Source organism: Musca domestica, unplaced genomic scaffold (assembly GCF_030504385.1).
Source record: "Musca domestica strain aabys unplaced genomic scaffold, Musca_domestica.polishedcontigs.V.1.1 25, whole genome shotgun sequence".
Taxonomy (NCBI): Eukaryota; Metazoa; Arthropoda; class Insecta; order Diptera; family Muscidae; genus Musca; species Musca domestica.
Window position 1 is genome coordinate 10,203,364 of NW_026712277.1, and position 23,542 is coordinate 10,226,905.

Sequence of the window (23,542 nt, forward strand, 5' to 3'; positions counted from 1 at the left end):
CCAACAACACTAAGTCCTAAAAGTAGGCTCTGATTTGTTAATAGTATTTTTTTATAATATATAATCTTAATTTCAAACGCTGCCTTAAATCATGAGTCTTAAATTTGAGTATGTGCAACAAATCTCATTCATACGCCCCATTCCGAATTTCCTATCCATAACACACATACGCACCACTGTACAAAAAAAGATCAGAAAAAATCCCTTTCTTTCAATGCCTTGTTGGCATTGTTGTAATTGCTATTTAGAATTTTAACAAATCTATATATAACAGCAATTGTTCTGCATTTAATCTCTCTGCCAATTGTCAACTGTCACACAGTCAACAGGTCTATGGTGTGTGTGAGAGAGTGTATGCGACATTTGAACAATTTTACAGTTATGGTAATGTTAAAACATCAGCATTTGTTGTATTGATATTTATTTGTGTAGTTGTGGTAGTATCTGGCAGAGCAACATATGGACCATTTACATGCCAACAATGGCAGACATTTGAAAATATGGGTACATTAGGGTGGTTCAGAGGCTCTGGCAACTTGGGAGGGAAAAATTCTTTCAACTTAAATAAAAAAGAAAATATGTGTCCAAAAACCCTCAAAGTTGCCTTTTAAAATTTGAAAATATGAACATATTAGGTTGGTTTAGAATTACTCGAAGCTTGGAAACTATTTTTTATACTTGAATAAATAAAGTATATATTATTATTGTATGTAAAACATTCCTAGTTAATTTTCATAACTTTTGATATTCTCACTTGAAAATCTGAGTATATTAGGGTGGATCAGGGCTTCCGGTAGGGTGGATCAGAGCCTCCGGAATTTTGTTAATCCCATTTGGGAATATGAGTATATTAGGGTGGTTCAGATGCACTGGCAAGTTGGAAAGGAAATATCATTTAAACTTAACCAAAAGAGAAAATATACATCTAAAACCTTCCTAGATGCCATTTAAATTTTTAAACCTATACATAACAAAATATTTATTATTATTCTTCCCATATGAAAATATGAGTACATTAGGGTGGTTCAGGGCCTACGGAAATTTTTGGATTAAAAATCTCAAACTTTAGCAAGACAATTCATTTAAAAACTTCCAAGTTCCCTATAATAATTTTTGTCATTCCCATGTCCCTTAAAATAAATGCAAACAATCCACCCTAATATAAATTTGCAAAACTTTATCCATATCAGAGCCAAACTTCCTCTACCACATGGTGTCTATGCTAAATGCTTTTTTCCCCATATTCCACGGCCAAAGTTATCTTTGTTGGTTGAATGATCATGGAATTGTTAAACATTTATCTTGCCATAGAGTTGGTTACACAACTTCCATGTTTGTACAGATTTATTGTTGTTGTTGTTGCTGTGTGGAGAAATACAACAACTGATGAGTCAAAAAAAATCCATTTATTGTTTTAACCATAAACTTTGTTTAACATTAAAAAGAACAATTGAACTGTAAAAATGCTCATGGGAGTTGGTCCATAGAACTTTACCATGGACAAGTTTATGTGGAGACTAAGAAGAACAAGTAACGAATAGCTAAGTTCGCCTGGACCGAACTTTTAATACCCTCCACCATTTGGAAGAAACTTGAAAATGTTCAAAAAATTCCGAAAACTACCACTTATGTGAAAATCGTTATATGCGGACTATACGAAGACGTGGACCTGCAAACCAAATTTTTTGTCATAGGCTGTAGTACCCATTACGAATTTCAAATACGAAATTGTTAACAATTCCGCTGAATAATGTCGCAAAAATCATGAAAATACCGAATATCGGGAGATACCGTCGTATGGAGGCTATACGAAAACGTGAACCTGCATACAATTTTTTTTTTTGTCACAGACTGTAGTACCCATTAAGATCTTTCAGTACGAAATTTGAAACGATTCCGGTGTATAAGGTTGCTGAAATCATCAAAATACCGAATATTGGGAGGTACCGTTATATGGGAGGCTATACGAAGAAGTGAACCTACATGCGAAATTTTTTGCCTTAGGTTGTAGTACCCATTACAAACTTTACATACGAATAATGTCGCAAAAATCATGAAAATGCCGAATATTGATAGCTACCGTTATATGGGGGCTATACAAAGACGTGAGTCCATTTACGAACTTAACCTGCCTACTGGGAAAATATGCATGTATGCAAAATTTTAGCCTTCTAACTCAATTCGTTCGAAAGAAATCATGATTACAAAAGACAGAAGTACATACAAACAGACGGACATCGCTAAATATTCTTAGGATTTTCCGCTGACCCAGAATATATATATAATTTGTAGACCCAGATCCAGAATATATATATTTGGTATCATGAATATCGCGAGTTACCAAAGCAATGACAAAAGTAATATACCCTCCACAGAATGGTGGAGGGTATAAAAAATGATAGAACAGGATATATGAAATATGTTCTACAGAGGTTTAGATTCTATGACTTCAAAAGAAGACGTATACTTTATCCCTTGAATCCAATAATTAATATAAATCATACGCCTAATAAAACACTCATACGCCTCAGTGTTTATGGCAAGATAATTGTAAGGATCATACGCCCTGGTGTTCTGGACAAATTACTAAATTAAAACAATATGAGGATATGCTTTAAGTAGAACAGGTTCGGAAGGTCATATTTTTCAAAATTCGAAATTTTAATCACATATTCCATAGACTTGCCTTTCTACCAATTAATAACAGTCATACGCCCTAATATACCTACAATTCCTCTCCCATTCCTCTACCCCAGTAACTAGTAATCATACACACCCCTGCCCACCAAAAACGGGTTTAAGTGTTTTAGTCACACCTATTTAAAATCGCTTTATGCGCTCCCAGGCAAATGACTTTAATTCCCTAATCTAACATTAGACGAAGGATCCTTGCTTTGCATGCCAATTATCTTCGTTTAAGTTTCGAAATTTGTGTGCGCCTACTTTGCCAAACTTATTGGGTAGTTAACCTTCTTTAATGGTGCTAATCTTTGACATTTAAATGCTATTTTATTCTAGGAGCGAATTCAAAAGAAATTAGTATTCAGTTTACATTCGACAAAAAGTGCCAAAAAATAAATTTATTTCAATGGAAAGAGAGACGATGATATCCTTTATTTTGTGGAATTTTCCCCACATCCTCGGTCGTAACAACATTTCACATGTATGTATAATTAAAATGACAGCTGTAAAAATTCCAAAAGAATATGTTTAACATAAAAAACCCTGATGTTTAATTTCACAAAAAGTATTGCATACTTTTAGGTGTGATCAAAACGCGTACGAGTTATAAAATAAAACATATGTATGTTATGCTCTCTCTCTCGTGTTGGGGAAAGAGAGAGGGCGAGCAATGGAGATTAAAGTGAATATTTACACATGTTACAATATGTATAATTTCCAAAAACACACATACATATACATACATAGTTAAGAAGAATGGAAAAAAGAACATTATGTTAATTAGCCATAAAAAGTAAACAACTGTTCTGCATACATTTAGGGGAAGAAATACAAAGAAGTTTTGGTTTTTTTTTTCTGTATGACATTTAAAGTTAGAATACATACACTCACACAGAAACTCATTCATTCACACGTATACACACACACACATTGTTACTCATTATCATTCTCACTCTCTTGTTGTTAGAAAAAAACAAATTAATAAAATTCAACGCAGAAAAAATAGAGTATAAAACTTGAAGAAAGATAGTGAAGAGAGAATTTTCTTTTGGTTACGGGCTGGCAAAGCAAATAGTTAAAGAAAGACAGTGAAAGGAGTAGCTTTTAATTTTTTTAGTTTGGATTTTGGGGGTTAAGTTGGTTATTTACTTTTCGGGGGGAATTGGTATTTTTTACTTAGAAGAAAAAAAAGGAATTGGAGTTTAACGTTACCTGAACATTTTAGACCTTGGTGATAGATGCCGTACAATAAGGAACCGCAATGATCGCAGAATGTGGGTCCTGCGTATGTAAATGGTTCAAAATGGTGTACAGTTTTGGGTGAATCCTTTGATTTTGGTTTGAGTTTTTATTTTGTCAATTGTTTTTTTTTGGAAGTTTGTTTTGTTTTGAGACATGACAGAACATACGGGATTTCAAATCGTATCCGGGCCAAATTTGAAATGATGTTTATCGAGATTTTGGTATATTTGGTTTATTATTTTATTTTTGGTATGGTTGATTTGAATTGATTGATTTATAGATTATTTTTTTTTTTTTTGGCATATTATTATAAAAAGTGTTTAAAATCGGAATTTTGAAACACCCACAAAACAAAAAGAAAAAAGTTTTGAATTATTGTTATCAATAAAAAAGAACGAAAAACAGAAATAAAACAAACAAAGTGAAACTTAAACCTAAAAGCCAGGGGTGTGAAAGTGGAAACATAAAAATATTGCTCTTGAATTGTTATAGACTCTTTCATGCTGGTAACATTCGTCTAGTGAAACTAAAAATCAAGGGCGAAAAACGGAAAAGCTAAACTTCATCTACAAAAAGGCAGGGCAAAGCCAAACATAAAAACTTATGAGCTGATGCTGCTGCTGCTGCCGACTATTTATTTTAGCTCTAAAAAGACAGGGCCAAAGCAAAAAAGAATTTATATGGTTTTCATCATAGCAGGGCTTGTTTAACACTTGACCATTTTATGGTCTCATTTAGCAGGCGAAAATAGTGACTGGGTTTCATTACCAGCAAGGCCATCGCCCACCATTAACAACAACAACAAAACAAAAAAAAAAGGTCAATTGCCAAAGTTCTATTGTTTTCGATTAAGCACAATGACTTGAACTTTGAATTGCCGAGGCAAAAAATTTAGTGAAATATGCAAGACATTGCCCAAAAGTATGCTAACTAGATAATCGAAAAACAAAGCCAAGGCCTTAAAGTGGGCTGGGAATGGGCAGGCAAATTGAGAAATTACTTTAAAGATTTAAAAGGCCAGGCATTTTATGGCATTTATGGAAACTTAATTTAAAATATGTGATGGTGTTCCAAAATGTGATTCTATTGGAGCAGAGATTAAAATCCTTGCTGAAAAGTGAGGTTAAGAACGAAATATAAGTATGAGTTGGTTTTGGCTACAGATGTATGGTTTCAGTCTATTAAGGAGTGATCTGTAGAGGGGTAGGTGCCAGAAGGAGTGGTCCATTCTATCACATCTTCGTACCAGATCTAGGTCTGTTAGAAATATTGAGATGTGCGAAATTTTAAGACAATCGAAGTCATGTCTTGTCCCATTTTTGCACCTGACGTAGCACAGATAGAAATATTAGGTATTTTAAATTTTGAAAAAAATCGGATAATCCTTTCTATGAGGTTAAAATTTTTCTTTGAAAACTTTAAACTTTTGTGGGAGAGGTACCAGAAGGAGTAGACTGATATAGCCCATCTCTGAATTCGGTATAAGTTTGGTACAAATATTACGATGTACCAAGTTTGGGAAGGAAGTTACACATGAAATAGCACATTCATGGGTACAATGCCACGTATACTTTATCTTATGAGTTCCATAATTAATATTAATCATACGTTTACATAAATTTTTCATACACTCCATTGAACTTGGGCCATAAATGGAAATTTATACTCGGGTGTTCAATCATAATATTTCCTATAAGGAGATATTGCAATGCACCGCATCATCAGGAGTAGGGTTAAAAACCCCCTAAAATTTCCATATAAAACCCATTATTTTACACAAATCAATTTCATTTTCACTCGATTCAAATTATTTAATAACAAGTAAAAATAAGAAGTATGTTCGATCGGGACGAACTATTAATACCCTCCGCCATTTGGAACGAATTTGGAAATATTTCAAAAAAATAAAATTCGTTTAAAATTCCCTAAAAATCGTAAAAACACGGAATATGGCCGTTATATTGGGGTCTATACGAAGACGTGGATCTGCATAGTTATCTTTTGTCATAGGTCATTACAACATTCAAATATGAAACTTGGTACTGTTATACCGGGGCTATACGAAAACCTTGACCTGCATAGAAAATTTTCTGTCACAGGCTGAAGTACCTATTAGGAACTTCAAATACGAAATTTGAAACAATTCCGATGACTATTGTACCTAAAATCGTCGAAATACCGAATATAGTGGGGTAGTGATATATGGGGCCTATACGAAGACTTGGACTTGTATAGACACTTTTCTGTCACAGATTGTAGTTTCCATTACGAACTCTATATACGAAATTTGAAACAATTCCGGCGAATAATGTCGCTTAAATCATAAAAATACCGAATGTTAAGAGGTACCGTTATTTGGAGGCTATCTCATATCCATGAAGACGTGGGCATGCATACGCAATTTTTTCTCATAGGCTCTAGTACCCATTAAGAATTCTAAATGTGAAATTTGAAACATTGTCTCAAAAATCATCAAAATATCGAATATCGGGGGTAACGTTATATGGGGGCTATACAAAATCGTGAATGTGTATAGACATTTTTCTTCCAGGGGGTAAAGTGCTTAGAAAGAACTTCTAGTACGGATTTTTAGACAATTCCATTGAAAAATGTAACTAAACTCATCCAAATACCGAATATAAGGAGGTACCGTTATAAGGAGGACTATACGATATTGTGAAGCGGTATAGCCCATCTTCGAACTTGACCTGCCTGCAGAAAAAAGACTGTTCTGGGCAAAATTTTAGCTTCCTATCATTATACGTTTTGATTCTAGCGTGATTAAAACAGGCAGACGGACGGACGGATGGTCGGACAGGACTAAATCTTCTAATACACTGATCAAGAATATATAACATTTGTTATGTCTAATATTATTCTTTTGATCAGTTTTAAACGGAATGACGAACTTAATATACCCTCCATACCATGTATGGTGGATTATGTAAAAATCAAGGAATATCTCTTCTTTGGCTCACTTTAAATTATTTCCAATGGGAAAAGTTTTCGTATCCTCTATTTAACCTCACTTTTTTAATAGACATCTCTTTAAATAGCTCCCTAGCTTTGACCACATTTTGGACTCAGAACACAATTTTTTTTGTAAATCAGTGTATCCTTTGCTTAATTCTTAAGTATTTCATTCTCAATTAACAAAATCTTTTTTCAATTCATTTTAAATTTTCTTCAAAAATCACACTTACACAGTTACGCCTAAAAGTATGCTACAAAAACCATATAATTTGTCTTTTGCCTCTAACCCATTATTTGCTAGAAAAAGATTAAATCAAATTAAACTAGACTTTTGAACTAAACTAAATTTTGTAAAGAAATACAAAAAAATAAACAACTAAATTTGGATAGTTTACAACAACAACAAATAAAATAAATAATTGACAACTTACGGAATCAATTCCTTTATCCTTGCCCGGGCATATAAATGTAACATATTCATGACAACGCTTGTGAACGACATACGAACAAACTGTAAATGGAAAGAGAGGAAGAGAGAGAGAAGAAGAAACAACATAACATGAAAATCATGTACAAGAAACAATGGCAATAACATATAATTTTCAAAACACCCACACACACACAGAAACGCTGCAACTGTGACGGTGGTGGTGGCTGGCAGCAGAAGACAAGCAACACCACACGTGTCACATGTCGTAAAGATGAAAAAGTTTTGAGGCCAAAACTTTTCCAAAAACGAATTGAAAATAACACAAAACGAAAAGAAAATCTTTATGTGACATCTGGATTGTAATGCACTTTTCTGTTTCTTTTGCTCGATTTTCCTTGTCTGCTCCGGCTGCTGCTGCTGCTGCTGTTGCTTCCATTACTCTGTGTGTGTGTGTGTGTGTGTGTGCGTTTTGTGGTGTTCTGTCCTTGTCTTCAATTTCTTTTGTATTGCAACACTACTTTACCTTGGCATTGAAAACCCTGCTTGCCAAAACCCCTGAAAAGATATAAAAAAAAGAAATGGGAAAATAAAATTACAATTTTACAAAGCACAAGTTCTGTTCAAAGAAAGGCCGAGGAGGGAAGGGAATACAGGGGGCTAGGTTAAGGACAGCCATATTATTTACCTTTAAAAGTGTTTTCTGAAGAGTTTTTAAGGTTTTATTACAACAATAGCTTTTACTCTGTTTGTTGTTGCTGCCCAGGTTTCGGGCAAAGAGCTTAAGACACTTAAATTTTTCCTTAATTTTCTTAATATCCCCCAGTCTAAGAGAGAGTGTTTTTGGTTTTTGTGTGTGTGGGTATGTGTCTGTGGGTGACTGAGAGCACTTCAAGGATGTCCAATGATTTTGGTTTTTCGAAAAAAAAAAAAATGTATTGTTTCCATTTTCTGTGGTTTGCATCAGTTACAAAACTAATACAATTTGGAAAATAAGTTTCCGAAGGAAAGGTAAATGCCGAGAATACTTTTTCGAAAAGGAAATCTGTTAATGGTTCAAATGAAAATGTAACTAACATCCATTTGTGGGGGATTTTTTCATCGCAGGATATGATTATAGAAAATGGAAAGAGGTGGCTGGATTTTCTTCGGAATCTTTAATTTTCGTGGTGAAAATGTATTTATTTCTAATTTATGGTGGAGGAAGTATTTGTTTTTCAAAAACGAATGTAGTTTTATTAGAAAAATTAGCTTTTCCTTACAAAACCATTAAGTTTACCAGTTGAAAAGGGAACTTTTCTTGAGGCAAGGTCTTCTGTGATGAGTTTTATATGGGACTGCCATTACTGATGCAGTTTACTATAGAAATAAGACCATTATAAATAATTTTCTATAGGAAATCCCATCTTTGGGCTTATCTGCTTGAAGATTTTTATACCCTACACCACATAGTGGTAATAGTATTACAGGGTGAGATAAAAACTGCAACAAAGTCAAACGCCGGTATTTTGACCTATTCCCGGCGAAACGCTTGGTTGAGGTCATCGACACTTTAGTGCCAACCTTGCTTTCCAAAATACTCCAGATACAATAGTCCAACGGATTGGTATCCGTAGGTTTTGGTGGCCATTGTGCGCTGGAAATGAAACGAGGAACCTCATTTCGTAACCATTCCTCGATGGCGCGTGCTGAGTGCGATGTTGGTGAGTGCTGAGTCCTGTTGGAATGTCCAAGATCTGCAGCCAAAATGTTTGCGTGCCCAAGGCTTTAATACAACCTACAGAATATTTTCGCCATAGTATTCGGCATTTATTCTGATGCCACGGTCAATTAATGCGAACCGAGAACCACCATCGGCTTTTATGGCGGCCCACACCATCATCATGGCCGGCGCCTGAGTTCTGGTGGCCAACCGAAGGTGCACATTTTCAGCTGACCTCTTTGGCAAGTAAACACGAGTGGATCATTTTGTTTGTTTACAAACTGCTGGACAGCCAATGTTTTCTCATCGGGGAAAACCAAATTCGGCAGTTCACTACTTTCGGCCAAGGGAAGCAACTCTTTAGCTCTTTTTTGGGTCTATTTTCTTTCTGTTGCAGTTTAAGTTCTTGCACATTTTGGAATTTCAATGCCTCGAGCACGACCCCGAGCTTATTTTTCAATATTTGCAGAATGGAATATTGCGATATGTTCAGCTCACGAGCCATTTTTCGGCCACTGCGACGCGGGTTTCGATAAAGTCGCTTCTTTACTTTTCGAACCATTTCTTCTGATGTTGCAGTTTTCTTCCGTTAACATCTGTGACGTCGGGCTACGCTACCAACATCACGGTAACGAGCGATGGTACGAGAAAGATTTATTCAGACTTAAAAGCTGGAGTGCTCTAACGATAGCCACTTGTGGTTTTCCAACCAAAAAATAAAGAAATCACACTATCACGCTTGAATTTCATCACGAATAACTTTTTTTCTGGAAAATTCTCACCGAAATGCTTTTGAGAGCTTGTAAAAAATAAAATGAGCTGTCACTGGAAAAATTTTTACAGCTGTCGGAAGAGTGGCTTAGAAATGACAGCAGTCTGAATTTGGTTGCAGTTTTTTCATGTATTTCATATCCATGTATTCTTGTGAACAAAATGCAGGTCGCATTTAATATCCGATTTAGATGAAATTTTTCAAATAATATTTCTTTGGCCCAGGTACGAACACTATTGAAATTGGTGAGAATCGGTTCAGATTTAGGTTTAGCTCCCACATATCTTCAAACGATTTCGGGTTAATTGTGCATGTCCAATATCAGTCCAAAAGTCCTGAATTTTAGAACATCCGATCGAATTCGGTCTAGAATTACGTAGGTCGAATTTGTTGAAAATTTGATCTACGTGCTTATGAGTGCTTCTATGAGAAAATCCGATGTGCTCTTCGGTGATAAAATCCGTCTAGGGCATACTTTTCTATAAGAAATATTCGATAGGTTTTCCTAAAAAAGCCCTCTCCAATAAAGGTTTTAATAAGAAAATGCATCTATGATGGACTTTTCTATAGAAAAAGCCAACTTCGATGACGTTTTCAATAGACTAAAGAAAGTTCTAAGGCAGAAGTCATATCCATCTATAAAAATATTCCCGATGAGCTTTTCTATAAAAAAACATAATTTTTTTCTAAATAATAAATCCCATAAACTTTTCTCGGGTTTCTTTCTAGTTTGGTATAAACAAGACTAATGTCTTTACCATTTCTGAGGAATTCATTTCCACTTCCTCTTCCCTCTTAGCTTTTTCACGTTATGTTGTTGTTGTCACAAAATGATATTTGAAACCTGCTTAGAATGTTAAAATCGTGCTCCATCATTGAGAAATAGGAAAAAGTAGAAACAGAAATATTTCAATAACCTTTAAACTCTGAAAGAAATTTACAAACATTTAGGCCATTATGGTTAGGTAGATAGACAGGCAAAGAGACCTTGTTTTACCATAAAATAAGGGAGGATTTAAGGCAATCTCTCAAATCTAAGGGGAGTTGTCTTTTGTCAATTGAGACAGTGATTTAGAATGTAAAAATGTTGAAGTCATCAAAATCAGCAACTGGATTAGATATCGGCTTTGCCATTTATTTTTATTCCCTGTTTGGAAGGGGAATTTATTTAAAATATCAACATTAGGGTGTAATGGAATAAAGAAAAAGCTTTTATGTGGGCTTTTTGCGAAGGGAGATAATTTAACGATTCCTTTATTTACGTTTCTTCACTTTAAAAATTTAAAATTTTGGACGAAATCTTCAGCTGATATAATTTTCCCTAAAATAAATAGAAACTTGGCGAGTGATCCTAATATACCGCCCACATTGTATGCGAAATGCCTTTATATTCTCTTTAAGGATATTGTTTTTGCCTGTGGTTGAAACTCATACTTTGAATCAATGGCTTTTGGCCACATTGTAAACTGAGGGGGATTGGTTCGATTTCTCAGAGTCAATGTCATTTATTCCTCACGTAGCAGAGAATATCAAATCACACCAACACGCACACACATACACACAAAATATTGTTATTATTACATTTCTATAAATCAAAGATGTTGAGAGAATAAGAAATTAGTTTTGGAAATTAGGATTGTGCTTAACAAGACAATAAAATCTTAAGATATAATCTTGGATATTATATATTTTGCAATTAGATTCTTAGGATTGTCACAAGAAATGGATAGAGAATTGGAGAGCATTTTAAACAGGACGATAAGCTTTATGTGGAGAATATTGTCAATGGTTATAAGTTTATTGTACAAGTCATCTCTGGTGAGCTTTTTTGTATAGATGGCTTCACTAACTAGCTTTTTTGGGAGAAAAATCTGTTTTTTTTCTATGGATCAACAATCTATGGGAAATATTTCTCTAGAAATGTCATACCCGCTTAACTATTCTAAAGAAAAGGTCCAAGATGAGCATTTCTCCAGTAACCTCCTGACTATTTTTTTATTGGAAATTTCGACACGGCTGATCTTTCCTCTATAAATTGTTACCACTAAAGGCCTTTTGTATATGAAAAGTCACCATTGGTGGTCTTTTATATGAGAAAAATTTTTATACTTTCCATAGAAATTAGCTCTTCTATAGAAAAAGACCTTACTGATGACCTTTTTCATAGGAAAAGTCATTAGTGATGACTTTTCCATATGAAAAGTCATCACTGATAACTGTTCTATAGGAAATAACACTGTCCTATATGAAAAATCATCACAGATATGGGAAAAGTCATCACTGATGACCTTATCCATAGAGAATTGAAAAGTTTTGATACTTTCCATAGAAAAGTCATCACTGATTAGCTCTTTCATAGGAAAACCTCTCACTGAAGACAATTTCCATAAGAAAGGCCATCACTGATGACCTTTTCTATAGGGAAAATCATCACTAACGACAACTTACATCTTCCACAGTAAAGTAACGTTTTTCATAAAAGAGTCATCACTGGCGACATTTTCTATAGAAAAACCATCACTGATACTAATTTCTAAAGATAAGTTATCACTGATGACCTTCTCCATAGAAAAACTTATCTCTGAGAATGGTTACCATAGGAAAAGTTATCAGTGATGAAATTTTCTTAGAGAAAAGCCATCGCTGATTACCTTTTCATAGAGAAAAGTCATCACTGAATACCCTTCCTTAGAGAAAAGTAATCACTGATGACCTTCTCACATAGAAAAATCATCACTGATGATTTTTTCTGAAGGAAAAAATACCACATAGGAAAAATCATCACTAAATCGTGACATTTGTCAATAGTAATCAACGGTGTTCAGTGATCACCTTTTTTACAGAAGTTATCACTGATGATAATTTCCTTACGAAAAGCCATCACAGATAATCTTTTCAATGGGAAAAGTGATCACTGGTGATCTCAACTCTGCATCACTGGTGAACTTTTTTAAGGATCACCTTTTCTACAGAAGTTACCACTGATGACGATTTCCACAGGGGAAACTATAACAGATAAATTTTTCTATGGGAAAAGTTATCCCTTCTCTTCACCTCTGGTGAACTTTTTTTTAGGAAAAATGATCACTGGTGAGGCATTCCTTAGAGAAAATCATATCCAAAGTCATCTCCGTTTAAGAAGTGCAGTTTCTCTTCTCCAAATATCGCCCTATTACCTCTTGGTGTTGTTGTTGCATTTCATTTTTGGCAGTTTGTCCATTTTGCAACCATTCACCTAATTAAGTCAAAGTAAAAAAAAACTGCCTAGAATCGATACCCCCTCTCAGCTACTATTCAAAAGTCATTATGCATAAATACCATAGGCATGCCTTCAGGTGCCTACCACCACAACTACAACTCTTAAATTGTAATTGCCTTGGTCACATGTCTGTGTTGAAAACACACCCACACACACTAAGTGTTATTAGTGAGACCACTTGTCGTGTCAGTCTAATACAATCGTTATAACTACGAGGAGGATATGGATGAGTAGCACTTTTGCTGCTGGCTGCTTCATTTGCGACCATGTGAGTGTCTGAGTGTTGAAGAGTGTGAATGAGAGCTGCTTCATGTATTGCCATCTCGGCTATTACTCACCATAAAGAGATGGCATTTTAGAGGCTTTAACTGGCTTTAGCATTACTGCCAGTGACAATGTCATTACATGAGCTTGTGACATCATAATAGTGACATATGAGCAGGAGGAGTAGTAGTGGTGGTGGTGTTAGTAAGTGGCACCCACACCATCACAACCACTTACCAATGTCATAATGTTGCCACTCTGCAGTGTGGGTTCAGTCAAATACCACATCTCGGTTTGGTAGAAAGTGTTTGTTCACTTTTTGCCACTGGGGTTGTGTTCGCTTGGGTGGGCGGTTGTAAGTGTATGTGTTTTTGCATTTTATGAGGTTTCCACTACAAACGTATGCCACAATGACAACCCAAGAGAACAAGCAAGACATACATTTGCTATGTTAAGATATTTTATGGATTTAATTGTTTGTCATATTTGTGGGTGTTGAGTGGGAGTGGGTGAGAGGCGGAGAGATAGAGAGAGAATGGGAAACGGGGAGAGTGGGAAAACTCACAAAGGTTCTTGGCATTGGCTTTGACCGTCATATTATGGCTTTGTTAATATTATCTGCCGACGTTTCATGTTTCATGCGTCCACATCACTATGCGTTTTGCTATTAGCCAAAATAGCTTATGGCTCATAGAGCGTAAGGAGATTGTTTTGTTATTACATAAATAAAATGGACAGGGATTTAGTTGAGATGTGTGGGCGTGTGTGTGTGTGTTTTAGTTGAGTTTATGTACTCTTGCGGTCATCTTTAATATTCAGCATAGAAATGTCTCTCTTAACTTTGAGTGGGAGAGGGATGAATTTAAGACAGTTTGTTGGCCTGTGTTTGCGAAATGGATGTGAGTGTATTAATGGCAATGAACCGGTATTACACAAATATTCCAGATTGAGAATCAGGGAATTTATCTCTTTACCTTAGTAACTTTTTTAGAAAAAATTTCTTGAATTTAAATATTTCTTAGAGCCAATGAACTTTTGTCTAGTAAAACTTGTCAATGCTTGTATTCTCTATCGATAAATTGAGAACTTTTCCATAAAAAAGATATCAGTGATGAACATTTATATGCAAGAACTTATCGGAGACAACCTTTGCTGGAGAACATTTATTTTGTTTGAATTAATTTTCTTTAAAATTTAATTTTATCATATACACATATTTTCTTGAAAAAATACATACCCACACATATCTCAACATTCGGAAGCTAATGTCCCTTATTCACAGTTTACGCTCATAGAAGCATAATGAACGGATGATTTTTGTAGTTAAATCTCTAACAAGGTTACTACACTCTCGCCTGACTACACACATACACTCAAAAACACACACACACGCGCATCCTGCTGCCTCTGCTGTCATCATCTGTAGCCTTGTTCATTTCTTGACATGGCTCATTCATTCATTCATAAGCGCCAAGTGTGACTGAGTGGAGGAAGTGCAGACAAGTGTTTTTAAGGCTGTTTTCTTTTGTGTCACCAGATACGTTTTCCTCAATTTGGCTCGGCACAAGCCGGAGACAACTACCCCATGAAATCTAAAACTTAAATGTTATGTTTTGTGTCCATATTCCTCCAACACCCGCTTTCTCACTCTCTCTGTCAACGAATTGATGCCTAAGCAAGTTGAAGGTAATTTTGCATTCATACCAAAATGACCTCAATTTCAAGATACACAGACATTGTCGAAAGGATATCCTTCACCCTCACCTTAATGACATTGCATGCTCAGGCACATGTATGCATCGAACGTGCCCTGTGCTGGAAGGCAGTATGTACGTACAGCTGCGGAAAGGATGTTGCTTTTTTCCGCAACTCTTACAAGCTGCTCATTTTTTCGATGTTGTTGTTGTTTTGAGCGCACATTAGGCGTATGTTCATTTGGTTGAAAGACTATTTTCCAAATGAGGTGTTTAGATTTTTAATTACAAACGAAGCAACAACAACAACAACAGCCATGCAATTTTTAAAATTAAGCTTTGCTTTTATGTTTCAGGCCCAGGCCCGAAAGCTATTGTCTACAATTTGTTTGCTTTTTGACGTATCCGAGTGGAAATAGTTTGTTGCTTTCACAATTCAATTCGATGGGCGTTGTACAAGCAAAACCCCTTTGGGGGGGGGGGGGGATTTGTAGCACCTCCTAAATGTATGCAACAGTATTTGATTAAAAAATATTGACGGGAGGCCCTTGCATAAGTGGTTGACTATTGGGGAGGAAACTTAAGGCTAGATTACGCATTATATTAGAATCGCATATAAAGTAAATTTTTTTACAATTTTTAGTTGCATTTTTACAGCATACTTTTAGGCGCACCCCTAGATTTTTAATCTAAAAAAGGAACGCTACAAATATAGAATAAATACAAGTGTACTTATAGTTTGTGTAGCATTCCGATACATTTGAGTTGATTTTTTGGGAGCTCCTTAAAGTATGCTACAAAAATGTAAAATATTAAATCTGAAAAAGTAGCTTTCCATATGACTCTAAAATGATGTGAAACCAAATCTTTGGCACAATTTTTCCGTAAATTTATTCCTAAAAAGTATTGTCTCTTTTGGAAAATACGTTAATTGCTAATTTTCATCGCAGCTTTCCTTTCTTCCAGAAGATTTTTTGGAGATGATTTTCCCCAAAGTTGAGGATATTCCATTACGAAGAGTTCTTCGGAAATGAATTCCCATGTAGAAAATTTCATGGGAAATAATTTTTTGCAAATTGGAAAATGCTTTGGAAATGAATTTTTCCAATATAGAACAATTCATTCGGAATGACTTTTCTCACGTAGAAAAGTTCATTGGGGATGGTGTTTTTCATGTGAAGGAACTTTTCCAATACAAATGACATGAATTCATGACAATTTAGGCTTCACGTCCCTTTAAAAAACATATTTATGGCTATTTCGGTCCCCCTGCCTTATGCATTGTGGCTCACTCACTACCTCAGCCAAATCCCAAACACATGCCGAGTAATCTTTTTATTCTGTTTGCTTTTCGTGCCCTCGCACCCAAAAAAAAAAAACATGGTCCAATTCAATTTATGCTAATGAATTTATATTTAAACAACTCCTAAAAATATGCTGAGGTTTGCAAATGCAATATGCTGTCGCCTAGAAGTATGCAATTATCTTGTCATTCAAACAAGATGGCAGTACAAAATAAATATTTGCGATCTAACTTGGCTGGAATTTTTGGTTTATTTTATTTCGTTTCGGAAAAAAAAACTGTGGACTTGGCCAAAAGGCAGGCAGATTGTGTCGCCTGAGATTATTTCGTATTGTTTGCCCAGAGTGTTATGCTAATTAAGATACCGTTTTAATCTAGTTTAGGCAACAGATTAAATCTGTTTTCTTTAAATTGCAGATTGTTATAATCGTTGCTTACCGCATTTCCAAGAATTTGTTTCTGGTTTATTATTTCTTGGGTAGCGGCAGGCATAAAAGACCGGAAGGAATAAAAGAATGTTTGACCTTTTGCAAAGGTTGAATGCGAAAAACATTTTATGAGGAAATATAATTTTTTTCTTGCCTTCGGGGAAACGCGAACAAATGCCTTTGAAAAGTGAATTTTTTTTCTTGAATTTCAATAATTTCCATTGTTGTTATATAAAAAAATAATTTAATTCAGCCTTAATGTATACTACAGTTTTTGTTTGATATTATTCACGTCGTGTGAAACAAAAACAACTCGAAAGAGTATAAAATCTTATCTCAAATTGTGGCGGAAAAGAGAAATGATAGCTGAAGCCTTAAAACCCATCGACAGACTTGGTGAAATGTTGAATTGTGTTTATCCTGGCTGAAGGGGTTTGCCATTGGTTTTCCGAAACGAAAACCTGGCATTGAAACTCGTTAACATGTTGACACTCTTGTGTTGAGATCAATTTTCTGGATTTTACTGGTATTATCGCTGAGGAGCGGCTAAGTGGAAAAGGAAGGGCTGCTGAAGGGTTTCCTATCTGTAGGCAATTATTGCTGCGCGTGTATTGGTTTCATGCTTTTCCATCCATTCACCTCTTCAAGTTTTTCGTAAACAGTTTTTTTTTCGCTTCTGTTGCTTTTCGCCATTTGCCTTGCAAACCAGAAGAGTTTTTTTTTTGCCAATCAATGCCAGCTTAATGTTTTGTGTAAATTTGCATTGGATGACAGGCGAAAAGAGATTTCTGTGCGAAATGAAATATCGACGCAGAGTTTTTTCTTTGAAGTTTCTTTTGTGTGTGTTGTTCTGGAATCTAACATTGTGTGCATGATTGGTATGGCGCGGAACATTTCGAAATTGGATGAAATTTATGTCAGGAGTCAATTTCGAAGAATTTTTCTCTAGGGGAAAAGTTTATCGGAAATGAAATGAAAAATGTGCTCTATATAGGGTGCGATGAAAAAAATGCAACCAACTTCAGACTGCTGTCATTTCTAAGCCACTCGTTCGACAGATGTTAAAATAATCCAGTGAGAGCTCATTATATTGTTTACATTTAAATGTGAATAAATCTTTTATGTCTCATTACCGTGATACTGGTAGCGTAGCCCGACGTCCAGGAAGTGGACGGAAGAAAACAGCAACATCAGTAGAAATGATTCGAAAATTAAAGAAGTGACTTGATCGAAAACCGCGTGGCAGTGGCCGAAAACTGGCTCATGAGCTGAACACATCGCAATATTCCATTCAGAAAATAATGAAAAATGAGCTCGGGGTGAAGCCACTGAAATTTCAAGAAGTGGAAGAACCTACACCGCAACAGAAAGAAAATAGACTCAAAAGAGCTAAAGAGTTGCTTCGCTTGGCCGAAAGTGGTGAACTGCCAGCAGTGGTGAACTCCAGCAGTTTGAAAACAAACAAAATGATCCGCTCGTGTTTACTTGCCAAAGAGGTCAGCTGAAAATGTCAACCTTCGGTTGGCCACCAGAACTCAAGCGCCGGCCATGGTGATGAATATTATCGCGAAAATATTCTGGATGGTGTATTAAAGTCTTGGGCACGCAAACATTCTCGCCGCAGAACTTGGAAATTCCAACAGGACTCAGCACCATCCCACTCTGCACTCGCCACCCAGGAATGGTTACAAAATTACGATCCTCAACTCATTTTCAGCGCGGAATGGCCATCAAAATCTCCGAATACCAATCCGTTGGACCATTGTGTCTGGAGTGTTTTGGAAAGCAAGGTTGGCACAAAAAAAAAAAATATCAAAGTGTCGATCATCTCAAGCAAGCGCTTCGCCGGGAATGGACCAAAATACCGCAGAGCAACATTAAGGCATCGTGTGACGGTTTCCTTCGGCCGTTAGAAGGCCATAGTTCGTGCCAAAGGTGACCAATTCGAACAAATCTGAACTTATACAAAAATTTGATGCTATTTCCGACATTATTTGTTTTCATTCAAAAAAAAAAATCTCACCCTGTATAGGGGAAAAGTCATCTCCGGTGAACTTTTCTATGTGGGAAAAGTCATATCCGATGAACCTTTCTTCAGGAAAGGTTAAGGACGATAAAATTTTCTCTGGGAAAATTCAACTCTGATTACCTCTCCAGGAAAGCACATTTCTCCACGCCGATTGACATTTCTGCGGGATATGTTTTTTTTCTCTGATGATGTTTTTTTTTTTGATGCATTTTTCTCTAGGAAAATTCATGGAAAGATTATCTTCGGTGGAATTATCCTGGAAAGAGGGATTTAGATGTACTTTTTTCCGGAAAAGTTTCTAGTCGATTAATTTTTCTCTGGGAAATGGCATCTTTGATGAATTTCTTTTTAGAAAAAATCATCCTCGATACAGAAAAATTTATCAAATGTGACTTTTCGTATTAAATTCTCTTTAGGTATTTTATTTCGATGAAATTTTGTAGAGAACTTACATTTTTTATAACATTTTTTATAGGAAATATCTTCCCCGCCAGATTTTTCCTATTTCTTCTATTGTCGATGAACTCTTTATTTATTTGACATTTTGATTCTCCTAACTGACAGCCTTGATTTATGTTAATTTTCATGGTTCAACATGAATCCGCTTTCTTTTGCTATTTTCCTTGGCATATCATTCTTAAGCGTTGTTGTAGAAGTTTCGATTCCTTTGCGAGTATTTTTAGTATCTTCAACTCTTCAGTGCTCAAAGGAAATGTTTTCTTTTTGTGATTTAATAACTTTTGTGGTCTGAAGAGTTGTTGTTGTTGTTTCTCGTTCTCGAAATATCGAAAACATCTTCTTTTTCTCTATGGCTCAGTTAAAAGTCATGCTGTGGCTGCTGTTTGAATGATGCTATCTATTGCTGAAGGACTTACTTCGCTGTGATTGATTGACAAAGAACGCTGCTTGATATTCTAGAGCAAATTGTATGGTAGTTCTACTAAATCCTCATCGTGTAAACGACAACGTATTCAATCTCAATTATTTGTAGTTGGTTCATGATGCACATAGCTTTGGGTGAAATAAATTCCAGACATTGACCTTCTTTATTTCCATGGGAGAGGAGTACTGCCTTACATTGTTGGAATTGTGTGCAAGGAAGTATTTGAAAATTTTAAATTGAATGATAATTTATACAATCATTGAAATTAAGGTGGAGGATGCAAAAAAGGAAGTATTATTTTGTACAAAGAGAAATTTGATAACTCCTCAAAGTATGCTGCAATTTTATGCTATGTTCATTATTTTTAATATTGGGTATTATTTTTCATTTTTAAATATATTTTTTGCTGACCTCAATGTTTTTCATTTCAACTCTTCAATTCCCATGACCCATAACAAAATTTTATATTGAAATGGTATACATTTCGCCTTTAATTTTTTATGGCAAAAAAAAAAACATTCAAATTGATTTTAATGAATATGCAGGAAAATATTTTCCCCCCAAAAAATGCTCTTAGAAAAGATGATTTCTTTTGAAATTTTCATTAGAATTACTACTGTTTTTAGCCACGTGAATAATTAATGGGAGTAGAAGGTAAAGATAACAAAAATAACACAAACGACCGCTGTGAATACCTACATCCACTGGTATCCATATTGGTAGCCACTGTGAGAAAGAAAAATAAAGGAAAAGAGAGAGAGAAATCATCATAGAAATCACAAAACATGGAAAACAAAGACTACGAAACAAAACCACAAGACTGGCGTTTTTCGGCAAAGATGAGCTACGGATTCTGAGGGCCAAATGATGAATGAATTATTCAGTAGCATCTTTACGTTTGCCAAGCGGCCGAGAAGGCGGACTGGCTGGCTGGCTGGCTGACAGACTGATGGCCTATGTGTGCCTGGAATATTTGTGAATAGTGGCCCCGGACCACTTATACATATTACAGCAATCCCTACTTATGCCGATGTGTATTTACAACAGCCGAATAGCAGCTATAATTGTTATGATGACAGTTATGGCTTATTTCATTAGCTCTGATAAGTATTAATTAAGAAATATCTCAGAGAAATACTTTTGGCATGAAATGTGTGATGAAGTAAAAAATGGGGGGGGGGGTCTTAATTTTTATGTTGCGGACTTACAAGTGGTGAAATGTGGCGGGGAAATTTATTATTAATGACCATGATAATGACATAATTAACAAACCACAATACTTATTGCTAATGAATATAAGTGCACCCCTAAATGTAGGCAATAAATGGTAATATCAACTTACAATAGCATACTTTTAGGATTTGGATATACATTATCGCCTACTTAAAGAAACATTATGTGTTTTCCTTTTCGTTTTGGTTTTTCAAAGTCCTTTTTAGGGCTTTAGCGCACACAAAAATAGTCCATTGATAGCTCGCTTATTGTTTTTTGTTGTTGTTTTGTTTTGCTTTACTTTCCTTCCAGCCCTCTTATAATCCAATTTACATTCCATAGCCACCAGAATGTCAACTATGAATTGCTTTTGACACCAAAGCCTACCGCAATGACGCATGACTTAGTCGAAACCAATAAAACAACAACAACAACATTGGTTGACTTTGTTGTTCGAAACGCAGTGTTATATGAACAAGAGATTTTCCACGCTTTTGCCCAGGCATATACACCTTTTTTCCATTACCTAGCCGGCCATAAATATTCTTAAATCACAGCAGGTCACATGGCAATAAAATACAAAAAATTAAATTAAGGATAAAAGAAAACACTTCACTGCAGACAATTATGTCGAATTATTTTGAAGAAGATTCTTTTTTTCGCTTTGCCCAGCAATGCAAATACGCTCCCTGCTGCCAAATATGCCCAATATTTTCCTTCCACACCATTTCTTTTTGGCCAAGATTTGTGGTTGCTGCTTAAAAGCATTTTTGCGGTGTAGCTGTGAATTTTCCACGAAAAGCTGCAGATGCAGTTGTTGTTGTTGTGGTTGGCCAATCTTGTAGTTGTGTGTGGCAAGTAGTGTGTATGTGTGTGCGTGCGAGTCTCCAGTAGTGTTCCATCTCTTCCGGGGAATTTACGATTTACTCAGCCACCATGATGTACACAGAGTCTCCAAGTACTGAGCGTTTGCTTAAATGGGATTTTCATTGAATAAAATTGTGATTATCCTTCTGAATAAGGATGTGGTGAATACGTGGAACATTGTTGTTGGTATGAGTTTATATTTTTATAGTAAAAAAATTTGTGTGAAAATGGACTTCTTTTTGCACACTACACGTTATAGTGGTAAGGATATTATGTCTTTGTGCATTTATTTGTAACATGGAGAAGAAAGTGAGATAGACCCATAGCTACTTTTGAGAATCTTCATAGAATCACTTTCTGAGTCGATTTATGTATGTCAGTCTGTCCGTCCGTTCGTCTGCCCATGTATTTTTGTGAACAAAATGTAGGTCGCATTTACTATCCGATTGACATCAAATGTTCCAAACAATATTTGTTTGGCTCAAGGACGACCCCTATTGAAATTGGTGAGAATCGGTTCAATTTTAGATATAGCTCCCATATATATCTTCAACGGATTTGAGGTTAATTGTGCACCAAATGGTCAATATCAGTTTCAATGACCTGAATTTTGGCACATTCAACCAAATTCAGTCTGGAAGCATCAATTTTTGTGAAAATCAATTGAGATATAGCTACAGCTTCCATATACAGAGTGATAAAATATCGTTGGAAATGGCATCAAATTTTAGAATAAGTTTAGATGTGTTCGAATTGGTCACCTTTGGCACGAAATATGGCCTTCAGACACCCAATGAAACCGTCACACGTTGCCCGAATGTTGCTCTGCAGTATTTTGTTCCATTTTTTGGGCCGGCGAAGCTCTTGCTTGAGGTGATCGACACTTTGGTATTTTTTGGTGCCAACCTTGCTTTCCAAAATACTCCAGACACAAAAGTCCAACGGATTGGTATTCGGAGATTTTGGTGGCCACGGTGCGCTGCAAATGAATCGAGGAACCTCATTTTGTAACCATTCTTGGGTGGCGCCTGCTGGGTGCGATGGTGCTGAGTTCTGTTGAAATTTTGCGGCCAAAATGTTTGCGTGCCCAAGACTTTAATAAACCCTCCAGAATATTTTCTGCATTTATTCTGATGCCATGGTCGATTAATACGAGCGGAGAGCGACCATCGGCTATTATGGCGGCCCACACCATCAGCATGGCCGGTACTTGAGTTCTGGTGGCCAACCGAAGGTGCACAATTTCATCTCTCTCTATGGCAAGTAAACACGAGCATTTTATTTTTTTACAAACTGCGGGACAACGACTGCTTTCTCAACGGAGAAACCCAAATTCGGCAGTAATTAACTTACATTATGGCATACAAAAGCCTCTATATGGTTAAGTTTAACCCGAATTACGTTACAAAATCATCAGCCTCGCTCCTCTGAAAAAATCATATTTATTCTCTTAAATCCCAGAGTATACGGAAATTCTCTCTCTCTCTTTACTCGCGCTTCCATTTGAATAGAGTTCGTCACACATAATTTCAATATTTAATCCATTAAACCATTCGGTCTAGCCATTGAAAACTTCTCCATCTGTCGCCTAAACTCGCCTAAACTATTTTATAATTTGTTTATGCTTATCTATGAAATTTTAAACAAAATCCTGTCATATTTTTAATTACAAAAATTACCATTCCTATTTTCCGCATGTTGTGTCCTTGACATTGAATGGCAATTCAAATCGAATTTTTTAAAAATCATCATCAATGGTATTGAACTTAATTTTCGATTATTTGCATATTACGATTGCTTATGCA

At 35.7% G+C, this 23,542-nt stretch overlaps 1 protein-coding gene and 1 long non-coding RNA gene across 13 annotated transcripts in view; one reads left to right on the forward strand and one right to left on the reverse strand.

Moving 5' to 3' along the window:
• Positions 1 to 23,542, reverse strand: part of LOC101894476 (protein kinase C, brain isozyme) — a 99,797-nt gene that overhangs the window by 22,838 nt on the left and 53,417 nt on the right. For 6 of the 12 annotated variants that reach the window (XM_059123802.1, XM_059123801.1, XM_020034867.2 and 3 more), the window contains 3 exons: positions 20,358 to 20,384; positions 7,851 to 7,882; positions 7,329 to 7,408 (listed from right to left, as the gene is read on the reverse strand). In XM_059123802.1, the coding sequence (XP_058979785.1) occupies positions 7,329 to 7,408; positions 7,851 to 7,882; positions 20,358 to 20,384 (139 nt within the window). Of the gene's footprint in view, positions 1 to 3,894; positions 4,010 to 7,328; positions 7,409 to 7,850; positions 7,883 to 20,357; positions 20,385 to 23,542 lie in introns of those variants that run through there. The other 6 variants (XM_020034868.2, XM_011291940.3, XM_059123803.1 and 3 more) reach the window with 3 other exon arrangements.
• LOC131802968 (uncharacterized) overlaps positions 1 to 23,542 on the forward strand; it is a 128,890-nt gene that overhangs the window by 12,296 nt on the left and 93,052 nt on the right. The gene's annotated exons all lie outside the window — the stretch shown is intronic.